Source organism: Bison bison, unplaced genomic scaffold (assembly GCF_000754665.1).
Source record: "Bison bison bison isolate TAMUID 2011002044 unplaced genomic scaffold, Bison_UMD1.0 scf7180017864352, whole genome shotgun sequence".
Taxonomy (NCBI): Eukaryota; Metazoa; Chordata; class Mammalia; order Artiodactyla; family Bovidae; genus Bison; species Bison bison.
The window spans coordinates 6,662,573-6,683,293 of NW_011494924.1; the positions used below are offsets into that span (position 1 = coordinate 6,662,573).

Genomic DNA, 20,721 nt, shown 5'->3' on the forward strand with positions numbered 1-20,721 from the left:
CGGCCGTGGGCACCTGTGTGGCACACGCGGAGCCGGAGGAGGATGGAGCAGGGGGCCAGGCAGCGGGCAGCTCCCCCAGGCTGCACTGCAACGGGGAGGGCAAGTGGATGGTTGGCGTCGGGGGCTGCCGCTGCCAGCCAGGGCACCAGCCTGCGCGGGGAGACAAGGCCTGCCAAGGTGAGACCCCACTCCCTTGTACTTGAGATCGCTCCTGAACGGGTCCACACTTCATTTTGTACCCCCACCCCCGCACCCCACACACACAAAGGTCAACAATAAGCTGTTTTAGGAAAGGACCCTTGTTTTCTCCGGATTTATTTCCTAAAGCACCCAGGCTTGCTTTCGTCCACTCATCTGAAACTTCTGGAACATTCTGGAGAATTCCACAGCACTTGCTGGGGCTCCCAGGGCTACAGGCCTCTGAAGGGATGGCGATGAAAGGCATTGAACTCCTGGGCTGTGGTGGGATGGGGCCCTTTGTCTGTATTTGCTGTCTAGCTAGGGATGGATCATCCCATGGCCAGGATCCTCCTGGGAGGCATTGGGTACAACTGAACAGGGTGATTCTGCTGTGAGTGCAGGCTGCAGGCGGCCTCTGCAGACGGAGGTTGTGAAGGCAGGCCACGCCCTGCCTCTAGTGCCTGGCCTGCTGCAGCCCCCACCACACAGGACTTTTTCCATCAATGGAAATGTAATTCTGCCCCCAGAAAAATGGCAGAAGTCGTGTCAGGGTCTGCCCGAAGAAGGCAGAGAGGGAGGAGAGGGGTGAGGAGGAGAGGCAGATCTCGGGAGGAACCCCAGGCCTGGGGAAATGGCAGTGCCAGTGTTGGGGGGGCTCAGGATGGAGAGTGGACCTGAGGCCACTCCCTCCTCTGCCCCTTAGCCTGCCCTCGGGGGTCCTACAAAGCCTTGGCTGGGAATGCCCCCTGCTCACCATGCCCTGCCCGCAGCCACGCCCTGGCCCCTGCGGCCCCTGTGTGCCCCTGCCTGGAGGGCTTCTTCCGGGCCAGTTCAGACCCCCCAGAGGCTCCCTGCACTGGTGAGTTCCCAACCCACCCCAGGGATGGAATTGGGATGCAGTGGGGCCAGGAGAGGGTGAGCCTGAGGGCAATGGGGTGGCTGGTTGGCATTTGCAGTGACTTTTTCCTCCTCTGTCCTTGCTTTCCTTCCCCACCACTTTTCCCTGCTGCTCCCCTCCCGGCCCACCTTGGTTCCTCCCTCCACTGTCTCCTTCCTTTTTACTTTCCCCATCACCTCCACCCCACAACTCCCTACTCCCGGCCCTTGTCCGCCTCATGCGCGTGGTCTCCCCAGGCCCCCCGTCAGCCCCCCAGGAGCTGTGGTTCGAGGTGCAGGGCTCCGCCCTCATGCTGCACTGGCGCCTGCCTCGGGAGCTTGGGGGCCGCGGGGACCTGCTTTTCAACGTGGTGTGCAAGGAGTGCGGAGGGGCCGGGGGCCAGGGCCCTTGTCGCCGCTGTAGGGACGAGGTGCATTTCGACCCCCGCCAGAGGGGCTTGACCGAGAGCCGTGTGCTCATCGGGGGGCTGCGGCCACACGTACCCTACATCCTGGAGGTGCAAGCTGTCAATGGGGTGTCGGAGCTCAGCCCTGACCCTCCCCAGGCTGCAGCCATCAATGTAAGCACCAGCCACGCAGGTGAGCCTCAGCCACCCCAAGCTTCCAGTCTCCTCCTTAGAATGCCCCCGTGCCCCACTCCTGCTCTCCAGCCCGTGGAAACCCCACTAATGTCACCCCCACGCCAGTTCCCTCCGCAGTCCCTGCCGTGCACCAGGTGAGTCGCGCCTCCAACAGCATCACTGTGTCCTGGCCACAGCCTGACCAGACCAACGGAAACATCCTGGACTATCAGCTCCGCTACTATGACCAGGTAGGGAGCAGAGGGCACCCCTGGTGGGGCTGGTGGGAGGTTCCAGGGGCCCCACAGTGGGGCGAGAGGTGGGGGGACCGGAGGGGTGCCTCAGGACCCTGCAGCAGGGGAGTGAGGAATGTGGGAGGCAGGCAGGGGGGACCAGGACCCCACGGCCGGCAGGGAGTGAGTGGCTGTCGCCCCTCTCCAGGCAGAAGATGAATCCCACTCCTTCACCCTGACCAGCGAGACCAACACAGCCACCGTGACCAAGCTGAGCCCCGGCCACATCTACGGCTTCCAGGTGCGGGCGCGGACAGCCGCGGGCCACGGCCCCTATGGGGGCAAGGTCTACTTCCAGACGCTGCCTCAAGGTGAGGGGAGGCCTGGGTGGGGTGGGGGCAGCCCGAAGGGATGGTGAGGAAGGGCTTGGGGCCCATCCAGACCTTGAACCTTCACCCCGACCCTCCAGACCAGGAGAGTATCTGCCCCTTGATCTTCAGTTCCATGGTGGGGTGGGGGGCGGTGCAGGTAGGTGGTTGCATGAGGGAAGGATGCTCCGGCATGTGAGATCTTACTCACCTGTGCCCCTGGGCGGCTGGTTCTCCAGGTGAGCTGTCCGCTCAACTTCCTGAGAGGCTTTCCTTGGTGGTTGGGTCCATCCTGGGGGCGCTGGCCTTCCTTCTGCTGGCGGCCATCACCGTGCTGGCTCTCGTCTTCCAGAGGTGAGCCCCTCCCCGCCATGGCCAGGTACCATTCCCTCCACACGGCCCCAAGTCCTGACAGCCCTGGAGTTCCCCAGGGAAACCCCCACCAGCATCCTCTACCCCCAGCAGCCCCCGGCCTCTAGGTCTGGCTGTCTCCCACCCCCGAGCCCTGGCAGGACCTTGGCCTCTGCGGGGTAGACTGGGGAGGACACAGATGGGAGTGTGACTGCAGGACTGTGGTTTTTGTCCCCCAGGAAGCGGCGTGGAACCGGCTACATGGAACAACTGCAGCAGTACAGCAGCCCAGGTTGGGGTGGGCCCGGGAAGTGGGGGGCGGGGGAGTTGGAATCAGAACGGCCTGAGAAGGAAGGATGAAGACCCCAGAAGTGGGGCAGGAGGGGGCGGAGGAATGGGGCAGTGAGTCTGGGACAGCTGAGAACTGTCCAGGGGTACCCCCAGGCAGGGCCCGGCCCCCCGGTTTGCAGGCAGCTCCTTGGCGCTGTCTTTGGAAGTGAGAGAGCAAGCCTGGGGTGTGTGAACACGTCCCCTCTTCATGGACCACCCCCTATGCCTATAGGGCTCGGGGTGAAGTACTACATCGATCCCTCCACCTACGAGGACCCCTGTCAGGCCATCCGAGAATTTGCCCGGGAGGTCGACCCCACATACATCAAGATCGAGGAGGTCATTGGGGCAGGTACCGCGTGGGGGCAGAGGAGGGCATGGAAGGGGGTCCCAGGAGGGTCCCTTCTGAACAGGGTAGGACACCTCGAGTCCTTTCTGGGGATGCCCCTCAGCCTGCACCTGCTCCCGCAGGGTCCTTCGGGGAGGTGCGCCGGGGCCGTCTGCAGCCCCGGGGACGGCGGGAGCAGGCCGTGGCCATCCAGGCCCTGTGGACCGGAGGCGCTGAGAGTTTGCAGATGGCCTTTCTTGGTCAGGCTGCCATGCTGGGCCAGTTTCAGCACCCCAACATCTTGCGGCTGGAAGGTGTGGTCACCAGGAGTCGGCCCTTCATGGTGCTGACGGAACTCATGGAGCTGGGCCCCCTGGACAGCTTCTTGAGGGTCAGTCAGGCTGGTGGTGAGGCGGTGCTGGCGAGGGGAGGCTTGGGCCGGGAAAGTGGGCAGTTCTTAGCTGTCCGGGACCCACAGCCCCATCTCTCAGCTCCCTCCTGCCCCTGCCTCTGGGGTCTTCAGCCTTCATTCTCAGGCCATTCTGATTCCAAATGGCCCTTGCCCTTGAGTGCCAGTGTGTCTGTGTGATGTGTCTAGGTACCCCCCTGCTTTTGCTGACCTCTGTCCCCCCCACCGTCCCCTAGCAGCGGGAGGGCCAGTTCAGCAGCCTGCAGTTGGTGGCCATGCAGCGGGGTGTGGCCGCTGCTATGCAGTACCTATCCAGCTTCGGCTTCGTGCACCGCGCACTCTCTGCCCACAGCGTGCTGGTGAACAGCCACCTGGAGTGCAAAGTGGCTCGTCTCGGCCGCAGTCCTCAGGTGAGAGCACAGCCTTGGGGGCCCAGCCTCTCAGGGGCGGGGGAAGGGGTTGCCGGAGGACAAGCTGGGACCAAGGGCGGTGGGTGCCTCGGGTGGCAGACCTTAGAGTCTGAAGGGGCGGAGCTCACCTGGGTGGTGGAGCGAACCCCGGGCGAAGGGGCACAGCGGGACGTCAGGAATGGACTAAGGACACTGAGGGAGAGAGGGGAGTCCTCCTAGGACTACCTCCTGTCCTTCCCTAATGCTGACCAGTGTCAGAATCCCTGGGTACAAATCCACACACCACCTTCAAGCTCTGTGACTTTGCACAAGTTTGTATTTCTCTACGTCTCAGCCTCTGTACCTGCAAAATGGAGACAATGCCGTCCGTGATACAGGGTCATTACAGGATTAAACGAGATGCTTGCTGTGAGACCCTTGATGCACATCTGAGCACTTAGTAGTTGATCAGTAACTAGGACCATGGCTCTGATTATTGCTATTGTTACTTTCAACCCTACCCCTCAGGGCCCAAGTTGTCTGCTTCGCTGGGCGGCCCCAGAGGTCATCACACACGGGAAACATACAACATCCAGTGATGTCTGGAGCTTCGGGATAGTGATGTGGGAAGTGATGAGCTATGGAGAGCGGCCCTACTGGGACATGAGTGACCAGGAGGTGAGCTCATGACCTGGACAGTGATGATTCCCCACCCCTGTCCGTCCAACCCACCAGCCTCACAGACTCAAACATTCGAAGCCCTCCATCCTGGAATACATTCACGTTCTAAGATCTCATGGGTCTCATAGTTCCTTTCCAACCTCATGCTTACCTAACGATACATTCCTTTCCACTAGCAATGGCCTCTAAGCACCATCTTCTTCCTCTAATCCCCAGGTGCTAAATGCAATCGAGCAGGAATTCCGGCTGCCCCCGCCTCCAGGCTGTCCACCTGGACTGCACCTGCTTATGCTGGACACTTGGCAGAAGGATCGTACCCAGCGACCTCACTTTGACCAGCTGGTGGCTGCATTTGACAAGATGATCCGCAAGCCAGACACTCTGCAGGCTGGCGGGAGCCCCGGGGACAGGTCTGAAGCTTTGGCGTTAGAGCCCGGGAGAGCCAGGGAGGGTTGATGCAGACCCACAAAGGAAACTGAGGAGAGGGGACAAGGATGAAGAGGAGACTTTGACCTGCCTGCCCCGCCCTCCCAGACCTTCCCAGGCCCTGCTGAATCCTGTAGCCCTGGACTTTCCGTCTCTGGACTCCCCTCAGGCCTGGCTCTCGGCCATCGGCCTGGAGTGCTACCAGGACAACTTCTCCCAGTCTGGCCTCTGCACCTTCGGTGATGTGGCTCAGCTCAGCCTGGAGTAAGCCGGGAGGGTCTGGGAGGGAAGCCTCGGCCCAGGGCCAGGGGTGGGGCCTGGGGTCTTGGAGACACGGGCCCCGATTTTTTTTCCCTTCGGTCCCCCTCTAGAGACCTGCCCGCCCTGGGGGTCACCCTGGCTGGCCACCAGAAGAAGCTGTTACACCACATTCAGCTCCTGCAGCAGCACTTGAGGCCGCCGGGCCCCGTGGAGGTCTGAGGTCTGGGCGGGAAGCTACGACGTGAGGATGCCTGTAACCAAGTCCTGGATGAGGGTCCCAGGGGGGCCAAGGGAGATGTGAGCCCGGCTCCACGCCCGCCAGCCACACACTAAACCCAACCCTTGGGGCACCGCCCTGCCGGGTCTTACACTGCCCTCCCCACATTAAAGGGAAAGAAGGGATTTTGCACATCGGAGTGGTGGTGAGGCCCTGTGGTCTGAATGGAAGGGGTGGGAGACCCCACCACAGAGAAGGCTGCAGGAGGAGAGGAGAGGAGAGGCGAACAGGAAGTGACTTTATTGGAAGGTGGAAGGCGGTATCACACCCCACACCCTCCCAGCGGTACCCATCTGCTCGGTACACCTCCCGAACCTCCGCGGCTGTCTGCAGCTGTGACCCTGGATGGAGGCTGGTGCCCGAGGTGGCATCCCGGCCTTTTGTAAAGTGCTTTGCTCAGACAGGGCGGTAAGGCCAGGGTGGTTGAAGCGGGGTCCCTATTCGCGCTGGGCCCTGTGCTTGGGGCGAGGTGTGAGCCTGCTCCTCGGTTTCCCTGTATTCTGTTCTAAACCCCAACCACCCCGCCCCTGACCTGGCAGGTGAGAGATCTGGACTTTGGTGGGAGGCAGGAGGCAGGAGGAAAGCTCAGATCTGGTACTCCCAGCCCTCCCCGTCCTCCAGAGCCTTGTTGACCACCCCCCTCAGCTCTCTCTTCAGGGTCCCTTGCCGCAGCCTCTCCCAGTTGATGCTGCTGCGGGAGGTACTTCGAGACACTGAGGGGGTAAGAAGCGACAGGTGGGTGCCAAAGGGGCCGCCCAGCCACAGTCTTTCCGTGTCGTCCTCCGAGCCTGGGTGGCAGAAGGCCTGGGCATAGCGCCGGACACGCTGCTGGTTGATATCCTGTTTCTCTTCCACCCTGTTGGGGGAGGGGGAGTACAGAGGAGGTGATGGAATGGCTGACCTTGGACCAGCCCTCCTGCCAGTGGCCTTTCTCCTTGTCTGTAGCCTGAGTGGGCACAGGGGATGCCAGGCTTTGGGAAGCAACACAGAGCTGGGTCCAGGGACAACGTGGATGCTTTCAGGGCCGCTCTCCACCCCTGATGCCTGGCAATTTCCCTTCCCCCAATGAGACTGGAAGCCCAGGGAGCGCACAGGCCTGTACAAGAAGCCTGCCAGCCCATGCTGTCACTCACCGCAGGAACCAGCGGTCCCCCAACCCAAACTTGTGCCCGCAGATCCCCGAGCGAGGCCACAGGCAACGCGGCAGCTTCTTCTCTAGCATCACAGTGGTGGCTACAACCTGTGGGGGTCGGGGGTGGGCAGAAGAGGATGAAACCAGAGATGGAGTGCAGACCACTGGAAGAGTGGAGAAGACTCTGGGCAGAGGGACCACAGTGTAGCAACAGCTGGAAAACTCATGGTTTCCCAGAGGGGACCACACTGCTGAGCAGAGGTTGGTGGCATCAGCTTCATCACTGCTTTTCTGCAGGAGAGAGTGATGGTCTTGAGCCCCACGATGCTTCACCCAATGACCTGGCGTCCAGGCCAGGCCAGTCCAGCAGCAGGTGGGGAGACCTCGCTCTGAGAATCAGGAAGGTGGGCAGAGCAAAGAGCAAGGGTCCTCGGGGCTACGGAATATTTTGACTCTACAGATGTAAAGGCTACTTAGAAACACAAACATCCTGCGGAGAAATTTCCTACCAATACATTTACATTGAAAAAATATTTTCACGAGCAAACCCTATGTCACCAGCTTAGGGTTTTTTTTTTTTTAACTCTACTTTCTACACAACACAGTTAAATGCCATCTAGTTGGAGGATTTCCCATATATGTTGCTGAAATTATTTTTGTTGAGATAAATTCTTTTGTAAGAACATTTTAAAATGATGATTTGATCCAGTTAATTCGTGCTTTTGACCCCATCACAATTATCTGACTGAAGATAGTTTCTGTGACTATAGGGAGTTTGGCGTTATTTTTAACACGTCCAGTTTTTCTGGGTCAAATTTTGAAGACTTAAATATTGCCCAAAAGTTGATACTTCAGTTTTTATTCAGTAACAAAAGTTCGTGAATGCAGTTGTAGCTACTGTGCTTGTGTGCTAAGTTGGTTCAGTTGTGTTCTCCTGTTTGCAACCCCATGGACTGTATAGCCCTTCAGGCTCCTCTGTCCATGGGGTTCTCCAGGCAAGAATACTGGAGTGGGTTGCATTGCCTTCTCCAGGGGATCTTCCTGACCCGGAAACCCAACCCGCATCTCGTGTGTCTCCTGCATTGGCAGTCAGGTTCTTTACCACTAGCACCACCTAGGAAGCCCACTGTCGCTACTCCTGAGGTTCATTTCTTACTGATGATTCTAGAAAAGACAGATTTGACTTTTTTGAGAAAACAGGAATTCTTTCCAGCTGTTCCAGGATTGCTTGGTTGTATTGCTGATCCAGTTCTGTACACTTTGCGTCCATTTCACCTGTGCAGTATCCCTCCAGATATACTGGGGCGGGGTGGGGGGAGGCAGGGGGAGGTGAAATATCCTGCTTCTGAGTTTGGCCTGGCCCTTGGCAGGAAGAGAATGACTTGCACTAACCCTCCCGGCCACGAGGGCGCGCTCACCTGCGCTCTCCAGAGCTCATCCCGCTCATGGGCTACACGCCAGTGAGTGTCACCCATCATAGCGATGAGGAGGTTGAGCATGAGCAAAGCAGCGATGATGGCGAAGGCAGCGTAGGCGATGCTGTACATGAAGGGCAGATCCACGTCGTAGTTGGCGGGGCCGTCGATGATGGTGAGGAACAGCTCAAAGGTGCTGAACAGTGCCATGGGGTAACTGTAGAAATGGCCCAGCTCATTGGGGTCCTCTGTCTGGAAGATGATAAAGAAGGCTGCTCTCACCCAAGGGGGTGAGAGTTCCATGTGATTAAACCTTAGCCCGCTCTCTGCTGCCCACTTCGGTCCTGTCTGCTTCCTCTCCAGTGTCACCATCCCAGTCCTCCATCACTCCGTCCTGTGGGTTCTTACGTTCCCCTATTTTCCATATGATTCACCCTCCTGATCCCAAGAGCAGCTCTCCCCCTTAACACATCCCATCCTCAGACACCATGGCCTCCTCCTGCCTCTGCCTTCCCTCCTGCCCCCCTCTCCCCCCAGGTTTATCTAGAGGCATCCTGTGCTTTCTGGTTTCCTCTAGCCCAGGGCCCCTATCTCAGATGATTTACCCGAGGCAAAGCCCAGGATGACCACGGCCATCAGCCAGCAGAATCTCATCAGATCGCCAAAAATCATCTAGAGGGAAGGAAGAGAAGGGAAACCAGCTGCACACCAGTCTTTTGAGCAACCGCCGCTTATAGCCTCTAAGAGGTCTAACCCTGAGAAGTCCAACAGCTCTGCCCTCTAGCATAGGGGAGGGGCTGGCCAACTATGGCCTGCCGACCAAATTGCTGGATCAATTTTGGTATGGCCCTTGAGTGAGAATTTTACATTTTTTAGATGATTGAAAAAAAATTTTAAAGGGGGAAGAGAAGAAGAAAATCAAAGAGATTATATACATGTTGGCCTTGCAAGCCTGGTAGGGAAGATTCCCTGGAGAAGGAAATGGCAACCCACTCCAGTGTTCTTGCCTGGGAAATCCCATGGTCAGAGGAGCCTGGCAGGCTATAGTCCATGGGGTCGCAAAGAGTCAGACATGACTTATAGACTAAACCACCACTGCAAGCCTGAGGTCTCTCTGATCTGATGCTTTTCAGAAATGTTTGCAGCCCCTGCTCTGGGACCTTTCTATAGAAAGTTTGGGAGGAGGCACCGACCTTCTGGATCATGATGGTGAAGGGGCCCAGCATCTGGAATCCTCGCGCAAAGTACATGACGCTGCACCAGCCCAGCACCAGGGCGAAGGACATGGGTACCACCTCCCCGCTGGTGTTGGTGAGCCGCATCACCATGGTCACCAGCACCATGCAGGAATAGGTGATGCTGGGGGGAGAGTGGGGAGGGGGCCATGAGAGGGAGCCTGGGGTGATCCTGAGGATCCAAGAGCGAGGGCGTGTTGGAAGTGCTACCCACATACTCAGCTTCAAGCTCCATACACAGGGTCACACACACATCACAGCGAGGCCTCTGGAGCTGGGGTTCTCCAGAGGCCAGGGATCCAGGGAGTTAAACTGGAGTCTTAGTGAGAAAGGGGTAGGGGGTGAGAGGAAAATAGACTCACAAGAGGACGTGGAATGGTCCTCCGAGGATGGTCTGTCCGAAGACGCGACTGAACCCCACTCGGAAAATGTCTGTAATCTGGGGAGAGGCCGGGAAGACACCAAGCGCTTGTAAACTGAAGCTCTGACTGTATCCCTGGGGCACACAGCTCACCCCCAGATCCCCGCTGCACTCACCTCTATGAACAGGATGATGACAGCTCCAAAGATGCTCACCAGCTCCCCCACCAGTCGGAGGTGGTCCTGGTGGGTCACATAGGCCTCCTGAAAGGAAAGGCATATGGTCAGAGGACTCAGGGCTTCCCTCCATCTGCCCTGCCCACCCTTGGGTGCAAGTCCGCCTCCTTGTCTAGGGACACCAGTCGCTCGGATTCTTTTCAACCTGTGAGGTGTGGCTCTCTCAAACTCTGCGCTTAGAGCACCGGTATGTTTCTATGTGCATGTCTTTGAGTTTGTGCCTGTGTAGTTGAGATCTGGGCAAGGAGAGAAATGGTGGTGAGCTAGGAACGTGACACATGTCTGAAAAATGGCAGAGGGCTGGATACCCGCCACCCCAAAGCTCTGCTAGTCCTTGGGGGTCACCTGAAGTGGCTTCTGCTCCCAGATGGTGTTGTCCCGGGGGTCAGTTTCATTGTCCGTCCTGGGCTTGAGGGGGCGGTACACACAGCACATGGTGAAGCAGACGATGTAGAGCAGGTACATGGCTGCCAGCACGCAGAAGTACGGCCGCCCATATCTCTTCCACTTGAGGGTCACCAGCTCCTTCACTGGCGTCTGGTCTAGGATCTGGCGAGCCTGCAGCAGAAAGAGAAGGCAGCAAGCGGCTCAGAGCCCCTGCTTCCCGTCCCTAGTGGCTCCCTAGCCTGAGGACCAGCCCCACCCCCACCCACCCACCCACCGTACCTCCCGCTTCTTGGAGTGACGATAAGTTCCAGCAGGGATAGCTCCTCCCCTGAGGAGTCGATTTCCGTGAGGTCATAGAGAGTAGAGGTCAGCGGTCCACATGTCCACTGGATGTACTTCTGCTTCTGCACCAGGTTCTGGAACATCTAAAGTTGGGGATGGGGGAGCGAGTGAGGAGGAGCAAGCCAAGGGGACCGTCCTGGGGTGTGGATGGGACGCTTGCCCAGAAGGACCGCTGCACCCTTGAAAGGGGGCTCACTCTTCACTCAAAGACCGCAGCCTTGTGGACAAAAGAACCCTTCTCCATATCAGCCTCCTAGTTCATCCTCTTCCCCCATAACTCCCTCTAGAGCTTGGAAAGAGGAGGTGCGAGGGGGCAGGGCAGGGGAACATGGGCGTTACAGACCACCCTGGGGACGGGATCTAGACCCTTGCAGCCCCTAACGACTCGGGGCAGAGAAAGTGGGAGAGAAAGAAGATGCGACACAGGGGCAGAGAAGGAAATTCCAATCGAAGCTGAAAATAGGGCCTCAGCATTGGGGAGGACCATTCACATCTACTTCCTCAAAGGGCCAGAAGTGTAAGAAGAAGGGTCAGGAGAAGGACTCCCGTGGGCCTGGGGGAGGGCCCCTCACCACAGTGTTGCCCTCCACTCCGGCCAGCTTGAAGGGGGTGAGGCCCTGGTGATTGAGCATGAGGTCCAGGGACTGCAGGTGGTCCCCTCGCCTGTCGTAGGACAGCAGCAGGTTGTACATCTGGCAGGCAAAGGTTTTGTTGGGCTGGAGGACGAGGATGTGCAACACTGTGTTTCCTGGGAGAGGACACGGGGTGTCACGTGACCCCTGGGACCAGAGTCCCTGCCGTTCCCCAGGACCACCCCCCACCCCGGGGGGGCCTGAGGGCGGTCCCAGCCCCTCTCCTCTCCCCTGCCACCCCCAGCCTCCCAGCGCCCCCTCCAGCCCAGCTCTTACCCAGGGAGTCCTGGGCCCGGATGTCAGCACCGTGCTCAATGAGCAGCCTCACAATCTCCTCGCTGCCCATGCAGGCGGCAAAGGACAGAGGGTGCTCCCCTGGGGAGGCAGAGGCCCGGGCGTGAGATGCAGGAGGGGAGGGGCGGTGTCTCCAAGTGACCGCCTCTCCCTCCCCCGTCTCCGCTCTGGGCCTAGGGCCCCTTGTCAGCAGGACCAGAGGCGGGGATGCTGGAGGGGACCTGGGGTGTGGGTGGAGGCTTGGCTCTGGCCTTTGGCCTTATGAGGGCCGACCTCTCCTAGTCTCCCCAGGCACGGGGCCTCCTCAGCCCACCCTCCCTTGACTGGTGCCCACCCCCATCCTCCCAGCCCCGGTCCTGCTCTCACCAAAGTAGATGAGGTTGTGAGGAGTGAGACGGAAGGCGGAGCCTATAGCCCTCGCAGAGACGCTGGCCCCATGGGCGAGCAGGGCTTTCACAAGGTTCACATTCCGGTTCATGACTGCTATGTGCAGGGCCGTCTGACCTGGACAAGAGAGCTCTTGGCTTGGGCTCTGCCCTAGGATCCAGGTAGGGGTCCCTCCTATCTTCACAGAATCCTGCAGGGGGACCCTCCTGTCTCCACCAGGTCAGTCTTTCTGGGGGAGGATGAGACAGGGGTGGGGGCCTGGTGGGGCTCCCAGGGGGCCCCAGTGCTGCCTGCCTTATCCTACTCTAGTGGTTTAGTCGCCAAGTCGTGTCTGACTCTTGCAACCCCATGCACTGTAGCGCACCAGGCTCCTCTGTCCATGGGATTCTCCAGGCAAGAAGACTGGAGTGGGTTGCCATTTCCTCCTCTAGGGGAGCTTCCCAATCCAGGAATCAAACATGGGTCTCCTGCATTGCAGGCAGATTCTTTACCTACTGAACGACAAGGGAATCCTTCCTACCCTAGGTCTCTCCATTTCAGAGGTGCTCAACCTCTGAAATGCTCAAACAAGGGGCACCGAGAATGCCGAGGAAGAAGGGACAGAAGAGGGAGGTGAAGAGAAGGGGGCCCAGATTCCCTCTTGGTTTCCCCAGACTGCTGCTACTGCTGCTAAGTCACTTCAGTCGTGTCCGACTCTGTGCGACCCCATAGATGGCAGCCCACCAGGCTCCCCCGTCCCTGGGATTCTCCAGGCAAGACCACTGGAGTCAGTTGCCATTTCCTTCTCCAATGCATGAAAGTGAAAAGTGAAAGTGAAGTCACTCAGTAGTATCTGACTCTTAACAACCCCATGGACTGCAGCCTACCAGGCTCCTCCATCCATGGGATTTCCCAGGTCCACCACCAAGGTCATGCTTCCCTCCATCCCAGACCCTCAACCCCTCACCTTCATACAGCTCAGATGTCATGGGCTCCTTGACCAGCTCCGGGGCAGCCTCCATCAGCACCGTGGCAGCCTCCAGGTTGTCATAGAGGGCGGCCACGTGCAGTGCCGTCTCCCCCATGGCTCCTGGCATTGACAAAAAGCAGAGTCACGTGGCCTCTCTGGAGCAGGGGAAGGGGGCCCATAGAGAATTGGGGGCCCACAGCAGAAGGCCCTGGGCTATACCAGCAGGAGGAGTGGGAGGAGGGCCATGGGCACAGGGCTGACCCAGCTGGAAATTCTCCTTACCTTTCTGGTGGACGTCACAGGCCTCATACTTGAGCAGCTTGCTCAGAGCCTGGATGTCGTTCTCTTTGGCGGCTAGCAAAAGCGGAGACTCCCAGATCCTATAAGGGAGGGGAGTGGGCCCGGTTGGGAAGAAAGGTGGGCAGCTTTGCTCAGTCTCACACCTCAGTGGCAATGAACCCCGAACCCGGAGGTCCCTCATCCAGAGAGGTGGGGCCTCTATCAGGGGAGGGGCTGCCTGAGCGCTCAGCTCTCTTTCTCTGACCGAGTGGTTAATCCAAGGCAACTTTTTCATAGTTTGCATGAGTTAAATCGAAGGCAACTTTTTCATAGTTTGTGTGAGCTAAATCCAAGACAACTTTTCCATAGTTTCCATGAGCTAAATCCAAGACGACTTTCCATAGTTTGTGTGTGTTAAGTGTCAAGACAGCTTTCCTTTCCTCTGTGTGTGTATGTATGTGTGTGTGTGTGTGTGTGTGTGTATGTGATCTGTGCACATCAGGTGGAGAGGAAGGAGTTTCAGCTAAATGCTTGTTTACCTCCTGACCTATTTGGCCGCTGGAGCAACCCCTTTGCAGCTTCCCTTGAAGTCCTGAGGTTACCCTCCAAGATAAGCCTTATTTTCATGGACTGAGGGTATGAAGAAATGCCTCCCTTGTCTTTACGGAGGCGGCCGACATGCAGAGGCTGGCGGGTATTTCTCCTGTTGTGTGATGCTCCCCTTCCTCAGGAAAGCCCCTTGATTCTGGCACTTTCTTCCCTATGATGGCATCTTTGGGGCTCAGTCCAAAAGCAGCCATGGGTCCTTTCTTTCCTCTGGCCCCTGTGTCAAGTTATAGTCTCTCCCTGCTTCCTGTCTGTGTCTCTGTTTTAGGCAAATCATCTCTGACTTTACAGTTTTATGCCTACAATGAACTGCACGCTTTTTGAAAGATCAAAACTGACTCCAACTGAGACACATGGGGTCCCTTTATTTACTTTTCCCTGCTGGCCCAGAGCTAGTTGGTCCTTCTACAGGAGTGAATCAAATAACACTATTTATCCACAGAGGGTCAGTTATGTGAACAGGAGCTCATCTACCAAAAAGGCCACAGTAGCAGGAAACTGACTCCAAGAACTGGGGGTGGAGGGGTGATGGGGAGAGGAGAGAGCGTGGCTTGTCTGTCTCCCCAAATGCTGGCCCCAGGCCCCCGCATCAGCCACAGGGGCAGCCACCTGTCAATTCAACGGCTCTCCCCACTCAGTCCCTGCCTCCTCATTCCCACTGATCCCTGTTAATCCATGTCCTCATTCTCTGGGCCAGGATTAGCAAAATCTTCTTCTGACTAGTTCCCCTATACCCTGTTTACCCCCAATCCATCCTTCTGGATGCTCCCAAGACATTCTCTCTAAACAGCAAACGCAAGCATCGTTTACAGAAGTCTTGTGGGTCCTTAAATGCCCAAGGAGAAGAAACTCAGAAGTCCTCTCTGGACTTTGTGCAACTATTTTTCCATGCTTTCTTCCTCCTGCTGGCCCCTGACACCCAGCAGTTCAGCCTCGGCACCCCAGGGCACACCATTCCCCCCACCATGGCTGTGCTGTCTCTCTCCTTTTCACCTGGAATCCAGCCCCCCACCCCACCCTAGTTACTCTCTATGCTGCGCTCCCAGTGCCTGGGAATATGCCCGGTGTGATAGCAGATGCTCATTACCACTCTCTGTAGAAGGAATGAACTGTAGCAATGCCAGAAGGCGGTTTGGCTTTACTGTCCCCCCTTTATTAGCTCCATCAGCCACCCCCTAAGCCAACCTTAGGCAAACATATAATCTAAGTAAAAAATAGCATGCTTGGTGTGCTCACACAGCTGCAAAACAAGTTTGCAGCACCTCCCACCACTTTCCTCATCACCCCCTATCACCCCAGCCACCATCACCCCCACACCCTCCACCCTTACCCCATCACCCGACCATGACCATGACCCCCACCACCACCATCACCCCCCCCACCATCACCACCCCTAGCCCATCACCCCCACCACCACCATGACCCTCACCACCACCATCACCATGATCAGCCCATCACCCCCACCACCATCACCACCCCTCCCACCACCATTACCTTTTCCAACAATTTGTACAAATTCCTCTTTTATAGATATTCGAGAATAAGCACTATTCCCCAACACACACACACACACACACACATACATACACACACACACACACGGCAGGAAGTTTTCCGCCCTCTTCTCTGGCCTTACTTTTACCTCGGGTGCTGTGATTAGTATCTGTCTCTTTCTCTTCTAAGGGCACTTGGAGGTCAGAGGTCAGCCACTTTCTCCAATTTTATCTTTTCTCTGCCCTCCTCCGGTTAGCTTCTAGTTTTTGTTGTTGTTGCTTTGTTTTGCTACTAGTTCTGTGCCCTGTTTGGCCAAGGGTTAATGGCGAAGCTAGAAATGGGTCCAAAGGGGCTTCTAACCCGAGTGCAGAGTCCACTCCCTGCTTCCTAGGACATAAATGGGGAGGCCAGTCAGTGGCAGCCCCAAAGACACCACTCTTGGTTCTCTGACATATCTCTGATGACCATAAATGTCCCTTTCAAACCTCCAGTCCCCACACGTTCTGTTTCTGGCCTCCACTGCCTGCCCTAGTGGCCTGGTAACGGCAGGAAGCCACCATTTGAACTGGGATGGCTAGATTTACAAAATAAAAACATGGGGATGCTCAGAGTTGAATTTTAGATACACACCAAATAAGTTCTTGTTTTTTTCTTGGCTGTGCCATGTGGCCAATTGTTATCTTAGTTCCCCAGCCAGGGATCAAACCTGGGCCCTCGGCAGTGAAAGCACACAGGCCTAACCCCTGGACTGCCAGGGAATTCCCCCCAAATAAGTTTTTAAGATAAGTATGTCTGTGCAATATTTAGGGCAAACTGAAACTAACAATCTATTCATTGTTTACCTGAAATTCACATTTAACTCTGTCTTGTATTTTATTTGGGAACCTCAATCAGATCACACTCTAAATGAAGAAAAGGCTTATGACCCAAACCAGTGAGGTTTGTAGAGACCTGGTCTCCTCTTGGTGGCAAACTCTAGGATCCAGCAAGAAGGGAGGGTAGAGTCTGCATGGTTCCCATGGAATCAGGCAGAGGTGTGACTTGCAATAGCACCACATGGCCACAAGGGGGAGGCCAAGAAAGCCCTTGCTAATATCCTGGGCAGTAAGGCAGAAGAGAGAGCATTAAGTCGTGTCCAACGCTTGCAATCCCATGAACTGTAGCCCGCCAGGCTCCTCTGTCCATGGGGTTCTCCAGGCAAGAATACTGGAGTGGGTTGCCATTTTCGTAAGGGAGAACTCCTCCCAAACAGCTGCCTACACTTACACCCCATAAAAAGGACGGACCCCATAAAAAAGAGCTGCTGCTGCTACTAAGTCACTTCAGTCATGTCCAACTCTGTGGGACCCCATAGACGGCAGCCCACCCAGGCTCCCCCCGTCCCTGGAATTCTCCAGGCAAGAACACTGGAGTGGGTTGCCATTTCCTTCTCCAATGCATGAAAGTGAAAATAGCAGACCCATCCAAAGATTCTTGTGCCTGGTAAATAAATAGTTTGTTCCAAAGAAACCCAACACAGAAGTTTAGATCTGGAGTAAAATCCACACATCTTCACCAGACATCTCCCTAGGGCACGAAGAAGAGGAGATACTGCCAAAATGTCTTCTGATTTTAATGGTTAAATTATACTCACTCTGTTCCAAGGGACAGTTTCATTTTATTTAGAAGCAGGCGTAACTTTACTACCTGAATCTCTTATTTACAAACAGTGATTTAGAACAGTGGTCTTTCCCAGGTGGCTCTGTGGTAAAGAATCCTCCTGCCAATGCATCTCCATTTGGCATCCTCCGCCAGTGCAGGAGATGCAAAAGATGTGGGTTAGGTCCTTGGGTGGGGAAGATCTCCTAGAGGAGGAAATGGTAACCCACTCCAGTATTCTCGCCTGGAGAATCCCATGGACAGAGGAGCCTGGTGGGCTACAGTCCATGAGGTCGCAAAGAGCTGGATACAACTGAGCGCACACACCTTAACCAGAGATAACTCCCTGCCTCCTTCCAAGGGATTTGGCAGAGTCTGGAGACATTTAGCAGAGGGCAGGGGTGCTGCTAAGCTTCTTAAACAAGGCAGCCTCTTGTAACAGAGAATTATCTGTGCAACATGTCAAAAGGGTCAAGGCAGAGAAGCCCTGAACTCAATGTATACTGCTGCTTAGTTACTTTAGTCGTGTCCGACTCTGTGTGACCCCATAGACGGCAGCCCACCGGGCTCCCCCATCCCTGGGATTCTCCAGGCAAGAACACTGGAGTGGGTTGCCATTTCCTTCTCCAATGTAGGAAAGTGAAAAGTCAAAGTGAAGTTGCTCAGTTGTGTCTGACTCTTAGTGACCCCATGGACTGCAGCCTCCTCCGCCCATGGGATTTTCCAGGCAAGAGTACTGGAGTGGGGTGCCATTGCCTTCTCCGGACCTCATTGTGTAAGTATTCATAATCTATTTTTTAAGAAGGGATTTTTCACATTAAATAGAATGAGAAATTCCGTCCATGTTTTCTTACAAATCATTAAATGCTCAACTAAGAAACAAAAAATGAAGCCTTTTAAGCACCTGCAGATTAATTAATAAAAGACAATGAAAGAAATTATAAGATCTGAAATGATAAAAATATGAAAGTTGTTTCCAGAATTTAGAATGTCTTATTTTGCTTGACTATTATAAAATTGGACAGTCTAGTTCAATACTGGACTAGTAGAAACACTGCTATAGGATTTCTGGCATAAACCCTAGCACACTTTTTACAGAGCAAACAAGTCATTGATCACCTTGAGGTTCCCTCTGGCCCCAAGGATCTGCCACTTGTCTTCTCTCCCTGTTTCCTCCGCCCCAGCCTCTCGCTTCATGTTCTTGTGGACGTGTACACATCTATGCGTGTACACTCTCGTATGTGGACCTGCACGTGTGAAGTTTTGCATTTGGTTGCTGGGAAATGGGCAGGATCAAGCGTGTCTAGGGAAGAATTCAAATCTGAATTTTAGAGCTAGAAAGCCCTGGAAACCCAGTCTAATCTGTCCATATGGAGAAAGAGGCCTGGAGCCCTGGGGTGGTCTGTTCAAACAAGTCGGAGGCAGCACTGGGACCCCTCTGGTCATTTCCCTGTTCCTATTCTCCATGTTCATCAGGATCTGAAGAGGAGTCAGAGGAGGCATGGGAGGTGGATCCGTGTGTGTGGGTCCCACTGGTTTCTCCACCAACCCCTCTCAGAGAAGCATGTCCCACACACCCCTTGGGGCTCAGAGTCTGGTTCTTGGATGGCTCCAGCTCTGATGGCAGGGAGCTCACAGTCCCTCTAACTCCTGCTGTCAATGGAAGCTGCCTTTTGACTGTTCTTGTGTTCTTTTTAATCACAGCGGTCCCAGGTGTTAAATGTGCTTTTCAGCTTCCAAAGCAACATCTCACATACGATCACGCTTGCTCTTTACAACCCTGTGACACGGGATGAATAATTCTCTTATTTTTCTGCAAAGGAAGCCAAGCTAGATCCAGAAGATCAGACAGAGTTCAAGATGGAATGCTTGGCCAAGAACCTAGCCCCAAGGCTCTCACTACTCAATTATGTGGTTCTTCTAGTTCTCTGGCTCTTCCCAATTTTTCTTGTGTTGGGGTGAGGTTGCAGGGAGCAGCTAGAGTGGTGACCACGGAGGGGAGGAGGTGTGCACTGGCTCCCTGGGGCAGCCTCCCTCCAGCTTGAGTTCTGGGCAATGGGATGAAGAAGCCAAAGCTCAGGAAAGTGGCTAATTCCGGACCTTGCCGCCCTTCTAAGTGCCCAAGCTGTATCTTTCAAGTACAAGATGCATGGACCTGCACGTGTTTACTGAAGCAGGAAGTTCCAGGGTGATCCAAGGTCCCAGCCCTCACTTCTGACAGGCATGCCATGCCAGCCCACAGATACTAATACAGGGATCTATATAAACAGAAAAGAATCCCTGGTGCTCACTGCCTCCTGCCAACTACCGGGAGGATGACCCTGCCAGCAAGGGGCTCAGGGCGAGGATCACGTTAGGCAGACCCGGGAAGCTGCCCAGCACAGTCCACACCAATCAGAATCAGGGCCTGCACTGTCCTCCTCAAGGCTCCCATGCTACTTGTTCACAGCCTTCTTAGCACAGTCACCAAGCTCACTTTTAACCCAAGTCGATGTTGACCGGTGTGCTTGGCCCCTAAGAACGTGATCTTCTGGAGAGCAGAGAACGCATCACGTTCATTTTTCGCAAACTTAGCTGAGCGTTTTATAGTCCACACCTAGTACATCGCATCTCAGGAATTAAGACGGGTCAGGAAGATCCCCTGGAGGACGGCATGGCAACCGACTCTGGTATTCTTGCCTACAGAATCCCATGGACGGAGGAGCCTGGCGGACTACAGTCTACGGGTCCCAAAGAGTCAGACACGGCTGAGCAGCTTAGTACGCACATACATACACAAAGCCCCAAGATGATGCAGAGGAAATGAGAGAAAGATGATGGTTCAACTTGGATCCCACCAACATGGGTTTAAGCCGAGGCAAAGGCAACGAAGACCCAAGAAAAGTCAACCTGAGAGAGAAGAATGCTGGGTTCCCCTATGTTCCTGGAGAGACTTGAGCGCCTCCCTTCTCCTGGAGTCCCCTCCACCCCACCCGGAGCCCCCACTCTGGGTCTGCCTCATTCCCGGGGGTGGGGGGTGGTAACAGCCCTGCTCACCTGGTCATGTTGTCCTCACTTACATGGTCAGCGCATGTATGTCCAGCCGCCCACAGATTTCCCCTTAAAGCTGAGTGATCACACTGCCTTGGACACTCCCCTTCCGACACTTTAAGGTCCTTCCGGGGAGTAGCCACCCAGTGGGGGAATCAAGGTTCCAGGGCCCAGGTGTCCCGGAAAAAGAGGATCCAGAAAACTGTGAAATCTGACAGGGGACATCAGGAAGAGGGGAGAGTAGCCCTCTGAGTGGTGAATCAAGCTTTCCTAGCCCAAGGCTGTGAGAGAAGGCCCATCAGATGTTGCTAAGACACAGGGACAGAGAAGATACCGGGGAGCAGCCCCGGCTCCAGCCCAGGTCCTCCCCTCTGCCTCCGCCATGACTTCCAAGCCCCAGGGGCCTCTCTGTGCTCCTGCCCAGCTCCCCCAGCCCCAGGGTCCCGAGACTGGATGGGGATGAGTGGAACCACTGACGGTCCCAGTCTCCAACAACAATAACGTTCTGTTGCCTCAAGATGTCATCAGCCAAACATGTGGTCAGCCCCCACTCTCCCAGGCCCAGGGGGAGAGAGGTGGGCGGCAGCTGTGAGAGTCGGGGAGCCAGACCTCAA

General features: G+C 55.8%; 2 protein-coding genes across 2 annotated transcripts in view; one reads left to right on the forward strand and one right to left on the reverse strand.

The window, feature by feature from the left end:
- Positions 1-6,232, forward strand: EPHB6 (EPH receptor B6). Its single transcript, XM_010854995.1, has 14 exons — positions 1-177; positions 884-1,039; positions 1,315-1,656; positions 1,764-1,888; positions 2,079-2,241; positions 2,478-2,592; positions 2,829-2,881; positions 3,152-3,271; positions 3,391-3,638; positions 3,893-4,066; positions 4,574-4,723; positions 4,943-5,136; positions 5,261-5,416; positions 5,524-6,232. The coding sequence occupies exons 1-14, from the start codon at positions 108-110 to the stop codon at positions 5,630-5,632; spliced, it is 2,175 nt and encodes a 724-aa protein (XP_010853297.1). The 5' UTR covers positions 1-107; the 3' UTR covers positions 5,633-6,232.
- Positions 5,913-20,721, reverse strand: part of TRPV6 (transient receptor potential cation channel, subfamily V, member 6) — a 16,612-nt gene continuing 1,803 nt past the window's right edge. The window contains 17 exon segments of the mRNA XM_010854994.1: positions 5,913-6,546; positions 6,824-6,930; positions 8,241-8,509; positions 8,843-8,909; positions 9,431-9,596; positions 9,835-9,911; positions 10,010-10,096; positions 10,415-10,627; positions 10,736-10,749; positions 10,752-10,881; positions 11,371-11,546; positions 11,707-11,805; positions 12,091-12,228; positions 13,058-13,180; positions 13,343-13,440; positions 14,261-14,279; positions 18,197-18,243. Of these exon segments, the coding sequence (XP_010853296.1) occupies positions 6,276-6,546; positions 6,824-6,930; positions 8,241-8,509; positions 8,843-8,909; positions 9,431-9,596; positions 9,835-9,911; positions 10,010-10,096; positions 10,415-10,627; positions 10,736-10,749; positions 10,752-10,881; positions 11,371-11,546; positions 11,707-11,805; positions 12,091-12,228; positions 13,058-13,180; positions 13,343-13,440; positions 14,261-14,279; positions 18,197-18,243 (2,101 nt within the window). The 3' untranslated portion in view covers positions 5,913-6,275.